Genomic DNA, 9,791 nt, shown 5'->3' on the forward strand with positions numbered 1-9,791 from the left:
CTGGGGCAGACACACAACAGAAAACAGTTCTGGCTGGGGCAGACACACAACAGAAAACAGTTCTGGCTGGGGCAGACACACAACAGAAAACAGTTCCGGCTGGTGCAGACACACAACAGAAAACAGTTCCGGCTGGTGCAGACACACAACAGAAAACAGTTCTGGCTGGGGCAGACACACAACAGAAAACAGTTCTGGCTGGGGCAGACACACAACAGAAAACAGTTCCGGCTGGTGCAGACACACAACAGAAAACAGTTCTGGCTGGGGCAGACACACAACAGAAAACAGTTCCGGCTGGGGCAGACACACAACAGAAAACAGTTCTGGCTGGTGCAGACACACAACAGAAAACAGTTCTGACTGGGGCAGACACACAACAGAAAACAGTTCCGGCTGGTGCAGACACACAACAGAAAACAGTTCCGGCTGGTGCAGACACACAACAGAAAACAGTTCTGGCTGGGGCAGACACACAACAGAAAACAGTTCCGGCTGGTGCAGACACACAACAGAAAACAGTTCCGGCTGGTGCAGACACACAACAGAAAACAGTTCTGGCTGGGGCAGACACACAACAGAAAACAGTTCCGGCTGGTGCAGACACACAACAGAAAACAGTTCCGGCTGGTGCAGACACACAACAGAAAACAGTTCCGGCTGGTCATTATACAGTCATTATTCATGTGTTGTGTTCCTTGCAGTAAGCCATGTCTGTAGCTTGTTTTCCCGTAAGCCATTAACACACCTGAACATGCCAAAAAATCCATCTGGGAGAATGTCCTGTGGACAGATGATACCAAATGAGAGCTTTTTTGTTTGTTGGTAAAGCACACACCATCTCTGTGTTTACAGAAAACAAAATATAAGCTTCCAAAGGACAGGACACCTTCCCTACAGTCAAACATGGAGGAGGGTTCAGTGATGTTTTGGGGTTGCCTTGCTGCCTCTGGCACTGAGTGCCATGACATCATGAAATAAGGAGAATACCAAAGCATTTTAAAACTTAATGTCAGAAACCTGGATCGGTGTTGAAGGTCCTGGGCCTTCATCACATGTGGATCCTTAATGAGATGGGCGGGGCTAAGGCTTAAGAGGGTGTGAACGATGCTGAATGGGCGGGGCTAAGGCTTAAGAGGGTGTGAACGATGCTGAATGGGCGGGGCTAAGGCTTAAGAGGATGTGAACGATGTTGAATGGGTGGGGCTAAGGCTTAAGAGGATGTGAACGATGCTGAATGGGCGGGGCTAAGGCCTAAGAGGGTGTGAACGATGCTGAATGGGCGGGGCTAAGGCTTAAGAGGGTGTGAATGATGCTGAATGGGCGGGGCTAAGGCTTAAGAGGGTGTGAAGGATGCTGAATGGGCGGGGCTAAGACTTAAGAGGGTGTGAACGATGCTGAATGGGCGGGGCTAAGGCTTAAGAGGATGTGAACGATGCTGAATGGGTGGGGCTAAGGCTTAAGAGGATGTGAACGATGCTGAATGGGCGGGGCTAAGGCTTAAGAGGGTGTGAACGATGCTGAATGGGCGGGGCTAAGGCTTAAGAGGATGTGAACGATGCTGAATGGGTGGGGCTAAGGCTTAAGAGGGTGTGAACGATGCTGAATGGGCGGGGCTAAGGCTTAAGAGGATGTGAACGATGCTGAATGGGTGGGGCTAAGGCTTAAGAGGATGTGAACGATGCTGAATGGGTGGGGCTAAGGCTTAAGAGGATGTGAACGATGCTGAATGGGTGGGGCTAAGGCTTAAGAGGATGTGAACGATGCTGAATGGGCGGGGCTAAGGCTTAAGAGGATGTGAACGATGCTGAATGGGCGGGGCTAAGGCTTAAGAGGATGTGAACGATGCTGAATGGGTGGGGCTAAGGCTTAAGAGGATGTGAACGATGCTGAATGGGTGGGGCTAAGGCTTAGTATATAGAACATATATAACTAGTATATAGCGGCAGGGTAGCCTAGTGGCTAGTGGAGCGTTGGACTAGTAACCGGAAGGTTGCAAGTTCAAACCCCCGAGCTGACAAGGTACAAATCTGTCGTTCTGCCCCTGAACAGGATCCTAGGCCGTCATTGAAAATAAGAATTTGTTCTTAACTGACTTGCCTGGTTAAAAAAAGGTAAAATTAAAAAAAATATTGAACTAGTATATAGTATGAACTAGTATATAGTATGAACTAGTATATAGTATGAACTAGTATATAGAACTAGTATATAGTATGAACTAGTATAGAGAACTAGTATATAGAACTAGTATATAGAACTAGTATATAGTATGGACTAGTATAGAGAACTAGTATATAGTATGAACTAGTATATAGAACCAGTATATAGAACTAGTATATAGAACTAGTATGTATAACCAGTATATAGAACCAGTATATAGAACTAGTATAAACTAGTATATAGAACTAATATATAGAACTAGTATATAAAACTAGTATATAGTATGAACTAGTATATATGACTAGTATAGAGAACTAGTATATAGTATGAACTAGTATATAGAACTAGTATATAGTATGAACTAGTATATAGAACTAGTACATAGAACTAGTATATAGTATGAACTAGTATATAGAACCAGTATATAGAACTAGTATATAGTATGAACTAGTATATAGAACCAGTATATTATATAGTATGAACTAGTATATAGAACTAGTATGTACCAGTATGTTAGCTACTCTATCCTTATGGACCACATAGCATTATAGCAGTATGTACCAGTATGTTAGCTACTCTATCCTTATGGACCACATAGCATTATAGCAGTATGTACCAGTATGTTAGCTACTCTATCCTTATGGACCGCATAGCATTACAGCAGTATGTACCAGTATGTTAGCTACTATATCCTTATGAACCACATAGCATTACAGCAGTATGTACCAGTATGTTAGCTACTCTATCCTTATGAACCACATAGCATTACAGCAGTATGTACCAGTTTGTTAGCTACTCTATCCTTATGGACCACATAGCATTACAGCAGTATGTACCAGTATGTTAGCTACTCTATCCTTATGGACCACATAGCATTACAGCAGTATGTTCCAGTATGTTAGCTACTCTATCCTTATGGACCACATAGCATTACAGCAGTATGTTAGCTACTCTATCCTTATGGACCACATAGCATTACAGCAGCATGTTAGCTACTCTATCCTTATGGACCACATAGCATTACAGCAGCATGTTAGCTACTCTATCCTTATGAACCACATAGCATTACAGCAGTATGTACCAGTATGTTAGCTACTCTATCCTTATGGACCACATAGCATTACAGCAGTATGTATCGGTATGTTATCTACTCTATCCTTATGGACCACATAGCATTACAGCAGTATGTACCAGTATGTTAGCTACTCTATCCTTATGAACCACATAGCATTACAGCAGTATGTACCAGTATGTTAGCTACTCTATCCTTATGGACCAAATAGCATTACAGCAGTATGTACCGGTATGTTAGCTACTCTATCCTTATGGACCACATAGCATTACAGCAGTATGTACCGGTATGTTAGCTACTATATCCTTATGGACCACATAGCATTACAGCAGTATGTACCAGTATGTTAGCTACTCTATCCTTATGAACCACATAGCATTACAGCAGCATGTACCAGTATGTTAGCTAGCTACTAATACATGGAACTTGCCAGTATATTAACTATATGTAATTCTTAGCTTAGCTTAGTGGTATAGTCGTTGTGCGTTCTCAATGGTCATTGTTAATTCGCTCTGGCTATCTACTCCGATTTCAGAGCACTCTCGTCTGAGTGTGCCAGAGCACAGAATAACTGATGAATTTACAAACGCTCAACACCCAAGTAAACGTTGGCAAAAAAATGCGTAATTAAATTGTTGTCAGCAGCACAGTTACAGTCACCAACGCTCTGGATAACATGAAAACAGCCTAACCAGCTCTGCTAGGGTGAGTAAAATGGTCAGAGTGAGGTGTTCTCTCATTTGTGTCTGGAAGTAGCTAGCAAGCTAACCAACGTTAGACAGTTAGCTTGGGTGCTTGACTGCCGTGTTCTGACTGAGGTCAGAACACTCAGATCAACCCACTCCTCGGCCAGAGCGTCCACTGCTCACTGCTCACAACTCAGAAGTGCATTTTTTTTACGAACGCCCAGAGCGCACTCCAGATGGAATTTACAAACACATCCGAAGTCGTAAAATGTCTAGCTAGCAATTTCTATGCTAACAAAGCTAGCAAGACGTTGCATAGCAACAGCATCAATTTCCCCGGAAGACAGGCAAAGCGCTAGTACACTCAACTGAAAGGATACAGTTTGTTTACAGTACACTAAAATGAGCTAAATGTAGTAAATACTCATTAAGTATGTGGTATACAGAATGTTTAGTACGGGTATTCATTAAGTATGTGGTATACAGAATGTTTAGTACGGGTATTCATTAAGTATGTGGTATACAGAATGTTTAGTACGGGTATTCATTAAGTATGTGGTATACAGAATGTTTAGTACGGGTATTCATTAAGTATGTGGTATACAGAATGTTTAGTACGGGTATTCGAACACAGCTAAGCTCTCCAGTAGGTGTACTAAAACATTCAAGGGCCATTTTCTCAAAAGTGGGGATACAAGTTTAGCAACTTCCAAAGCAGAATTTACTTTCCCATTGTTCCTCAGCTGCAGTCGATTATATACCAAGTCGAGTCTCTACTTGTATGTAAAAAATTATAATAATAAAAAACTAAACAAATTTTGCTACATAAAAAAATTATTGAGGTAGTGGGTCACAAATTTTGTTGCGTTTTTTTTAATGAAGCCTAAATTACCATTATTATTATTTAAGTGAACTTTGCCTGTCAACATTAACACCAAATGTTATCAGTAGGTCAACGATGTCAAATAGCGTCAATAAATGGTAAGTTCATAAAAGGTAGAGACGTCCTGTACTCAGGGGCTTAGGAACCTGACATGGATCAACTAATGTGACAGGCTCAGCTGAGAGAAGTCAAACTGGGCAGCTATCTGTATAGATTCCCATTGAAGCTCCATACAGTGTGTGGCTCGACCATATTGCCTGCACTGCCCGTTTAGCAGCAGCCTTATCTCTCTCTCTCTCTCTGCTCCCAGACAGATTTGTACCCATCACTCTGTCATTGTCCATTAGCCTTTTAAAGCTGACACTGACATACACACAGCAGGCAGACCCTCAAACACACACCTAATGCACAGACAACAGCATGCTGTACGCACACGCACGCACGCGCACGCACAAACACACACCACCCAGAATAGCTGCTTCTCATCTCATTATACCCAGAATGCATCACCTCTGAGCTAACAGGCGCTGATCAGACGCTGATCAATCAGACCTTTTCACTGAACAGAATCTGTGTGACCGTTTTAACTTCTACCTTATTATGATCCTCCTCTTCCTCCTCATCTTCATCACCACCACCATCATCTCCCCCCTACCTCTTTGTCCAGTTCATTGTGTTGGGCAGGGATCCCCAACTGTCGGCCTGAGGGACGAATTTGGCCCAGGGTGTAGTTTTATTAGGCCAGGGTGTAGTTTTATTTAGCCAGGGTGTGGTTCTATTAGGCCAGGGTGTAGTTTTATTAGGCCAGGTTGTAGTTTTATTAGGCCAGGGTGTAGTTTTATTAGGCCAGGGTGTAGTTTTATTTGGCCAGGTTGTAGTTTTATTTATCCAGGGTGTAGTTTTATTTAGCCAGGGTGTAGTTTTATTTAACCAGGTTGTAGTTTTATTTATCCAGGGTGTAGTTTTATTAGGCCAGGTTGTAGTTTTATTAGGCCAGGGTGTAGTTTTATTTAACCAGGGTGTAGTTTTATTTGGCCAGGTTGTAGTTTTATTTATCCAGGGTGTAGTTTTATTAGGCCAGGGTGTAGTTTTATTTAACCAGGGTGTAGTTTTATTTATCCAGGGTGTAGTTTTATTTAGCCAGGGTGTAGTTTTATTTAACCAGGGTGTAGTTTTATTAGGCCAGGGTGTAGTTTTATTAGGCCAGGGTGTAGTTTTATTAGGCCAGGGTGTAGTTTTATTAGGCCAGGGTGTAGTTTTATTAGGCCAGGGTGTAGTTTTATTTATCCAGGGTGTAGTTTCATTTAGCCAGGGTGTAGTTTTATTTAGCCAGGGTGTAGTTTTATTAGGCCAGGGTGTAGTTTTATTAGGCCAGGGTGTAGTTTTATTTATCCAGGGTGTAGTTTTATTTAGCCAGGGTGTAGTTTTATTTAACCAGGGTGTAGTTTTATTAGGCCAGGGTGTAGTTTTATTAGGCCAGGGTGTAGTTTTATTAGGCCAGGGTGTAGTTTTATTTATCCAGGGTGTAGTTTTATTAGGCCAGGGTGTAGTTTTATTAGGCCAGGGTATAGTTTTATTAGGCCAGGGTGTAGTTTTATTTATCCAGGGTGTAGTTTCATTTAGCCAGGGTGTAGTTTTATTTAGCCAGGGTGTAGTTTTATTTAGCCAGGGTGTGGTTTTATTAGGCCAGGGTGTAGTTTTAATAGGCCATGGTGTATTAGGCCAGGGTGTAGTTTTAACAGGCCAGGTTGTATTAGGCCAGGCACATACCTGACTATATAAGGTCCCACAGTTGACAGTGTATGTCAGAGCAAAAACCAAGTCATGAAGTCGAAGGAATTGTCCGTAGACCCCCAAGACAGGATTGTGTCACGGCACAGATCTGGGGAAGGGTACCAAAACATTTCTGCAGCATTGAAGGTCCCCAAGAACACAGTGGCCTCCATCATTCTTCAATGGAAGAAGTATGGAACCACCGAGACTTTTCCAAGAGCTGGCCAACCCGCCAAACTGAACAATCAGGGGAAAAGGGCCTTGGTCAGGGAGGTGACCAAGAACCTGATGGTCACTCTGACAGAGCACCAGAGGTCCTCTGTGGAGATGGGAGAACTCTTTGGCCTGAATGCCAAGCATCATGTCTGTGTCACGTCATGTCTATGATGAAGCATGGTGGTGGCAGTATCATGCTGTGGGGATGTTTTTCGGCGGCAGGGACTGGGAGACTAGTCAGGATCGAGGGACAGGTGAAGCTTTTAACAGGACAACGACCCTAAGCACACAGCCAAGACAACGTAGGAGTGGATTTGGGACAAGTCTCTCTGAAAGTCCTTGAGTGGCCCAGCCAGAGCCCGGACTTGAACCCGATCGAACATCTCTGGAGAGACCTGAAAATAGCTGTGCAGCGACGCTCCCCGTCCAACCTGACAGAGGTTGAGAGGATCTGTGGAGAAGAATGGGAGAAACTCCCCAAATACAGGTGTGACAAGCTTGTCGCGTCAAAGCTGAGATCAGATGTGCAAAGCTGTCATCAAGGCAAAAGGTCATCAAGGTAAAATATATTTGGATTTGTTTAACACTTTTTTGGTTACTACATGATTCCATATGTGTTATTTCATAGTTGTGATGTCTTCACTATTATTCTACAATGTAGAAAATAGTAAAAAAATAGAGAAAAACCCTTGAATGAATAGGTGTGTCCAAACTTTTAACTGGTTACTCTATGTAAATGTGATTTTTTTTTTTTTAACTGTTTTTGCTTTGTCATTGTGGGGTATTGTGATGTCATTGTGGGGTATTGTGATGTCATTGTGATGTCATTGTGATGTCATTGTGGGGTATTGTGATGTCATTGTGATGTCATTGTGGCGTATTGTGATGTCATTGTGATGTCATTGTGGCATATTGTGATGTCATTGTGGGGTATTGTGATGTCATTGTGATGTCATTGTGGCGTATTGTGATATAATTGTGGGGTATTGTGTGTAGATTGATGAGAATTTTTTATTCAGTTTAGAATAAGGCTGTAACGTAACAAAATGTGGAAAAAGGCAAGGGGTCTGAATCCTTTCCGAAATGCACTGTATGTGATCGCATACAAATGTAAGCAAGATTTTAAATGATTATGTTGTAGTCAAATATTATATCTGTTTGGGCTTCTTGCGGTCAATTTGCAGTCGACAAATTATTTGTAATTACGTTCCGGTCCCCCAACTATCCGCTCAAGAAAAAAAAATCAGCTCGCGGCTGAATCTAGTTGATGATCCCTTATCCCTAGTAAAGCCTGTTTAGATATCTCCTCCTCCTCCCCCCCTCCCTCCCCCTCCACCTCCTCCTCCTTCTCCTCCTCCTCCTCCCCCTCCCCCTCCTCCTCCCCCTCCTCTCCTACCTCTTTGGTTCTGTCCAGTTCATTGTGCAGAGCCTGGTTAGAGATCTCCACCTCGATGATCTTCTGTCTCAGCAGCTCATTCTCATCTTCAGCCCTGGTCCTCTTGTCTTCTACATTCTCCAGCTCGTTGTGCAAACGCACTGACACATCTTTGGCCACCTGCACAGGGACACAGTCACATGGGGACACAGTCACATGGGGACACAGTCACATGGAGACACGGGTACATGGAGACACGGGTACATGGAGACACAGGTACATGGGGACACAGTTAAATGGAGACACAGGTACATGGGGACACAGTTACATGGAGACACAGGTACATGGAGACACAGTTACATGGAGACACAGTCACATGGAGACACAGTCACATGGGGACACAGGTACATGGAGACACAGGTACATGGATACACAGTCACATGGAGACACAGTCACATGGAGACACAGTCACATGGAGACACAGTCACATGGAGACACAGGTACATGGGGACACAGGTACATGGAGACACAGGTACATGGGGACACAGGTACATGGGGACACAGGTACATGGAGACACAATCACATGGAGACACAGGTAGATGGAGACACAGGTACATGGAGACACAATCACATGGAGACACAGGTAGATGGAGACACAGGTACATGGGGACACAGTCACATGGAGACACAGTCACATGGAGACACAGTTACATGGAGACACAATCACATGAGGACACAGTCACATGGAGACACAATCACATGGGGACACAGTCACATGGGGACACAGATACATGGAGACACAGTCACATGGAGATACAGGTACGTGGGGACACAGGTACATGGAGACACAGTTACATGGAGACACAGTTACATGGAGACACAGTTACATGGAGACACAGGTACATGGAGACACAGGTACATGGGGACACAGGTACATGAGGACACAGGTACATGGAGACACAATCACATGGAGACACAGGTAGATGGAGACACAGGTACATGGAGACACAATCACATGGAGACACAGGTAGATGGAGACACAGGTACATGGGGACACAGTTACATGGAGACACAGGTACATGGAGACACAGTCACATGGAGACACAGTTACATGGAGACACAGTTACATGGAGACACAATCAAATGAGGACACAGTCACATGGAGACACAATCACATGGGGACACAGTCACATGGGGACACAGATACATGGAGACACAGTCACATGGAGATACAGGTACGTGGGGACACAGGTACATGGAGACACAGTTACATGGAGACACAGGTACATGGAGACACAGTTACATGGAAACACAGGTACATGGAGACACAGTTACATGGAGACACAGGTACATGGAGACACAGTTACATGGAGATACAGGTACGTGGGGACACAGGTACATGTAGACACAGTTACATGGAGACACAGGTACATGGAGACACAGTTACATGGAGACACAGGTACATGGAGACACAGTTACATGGAGACACAGGTACATGGAGACACAGTTACATGGAGACACAGTTACATGGGGACACAGGTACATGGAGACACAGTTACATGGAGACACAATTACATGGAGACACAGGTACATGGAGACACAGTTACATGGAGACACAGGTACAT

At 43.8% G+C, this 9,791-nt stretch overlaps 1 protein-coding gene across 2 annotated transcripts in view; it reads right to left on the reverse strand.

Annotated features, from left to right (window-relative positions):
- The window catches only part of LOC110508256 (microtubule cross-linking factor 1-like), a 123,674-nt gene that overhangs the window by 104,083 nt on the left and 9,800 nt on the right, over positions 1–9,791 (reverse strand). For both annotated transcript variants that reach the window (XM_090226013.1, XM_090226011.1), the window contains exon 3: positions 8,187–8,345. In XM_090226013.1, coding sequence (XP_090082139.1) covers positions 8,187–8,345 — 159 coding nt within the window. The remainder of the gene's footprint in view (positions 1–8,186; positions 8,346–9,791) is intronic.

This window comes from Oncorhynchus mykiss, chromosome 28 (genome assembly GCF_057628025.1).
Source record: "Oncorhynchus mykiss isolate SJ-2025 chromosome 28, ASM5762802v1, whole genome shotgun sequence".
Taxonomy (NCBI): Eukaryota; Metazoa; Chordata; class Actinopteri; order Salmoniformes; family Salmonidae; genus Oncorhynchus; species Oncorhynchus mykiss.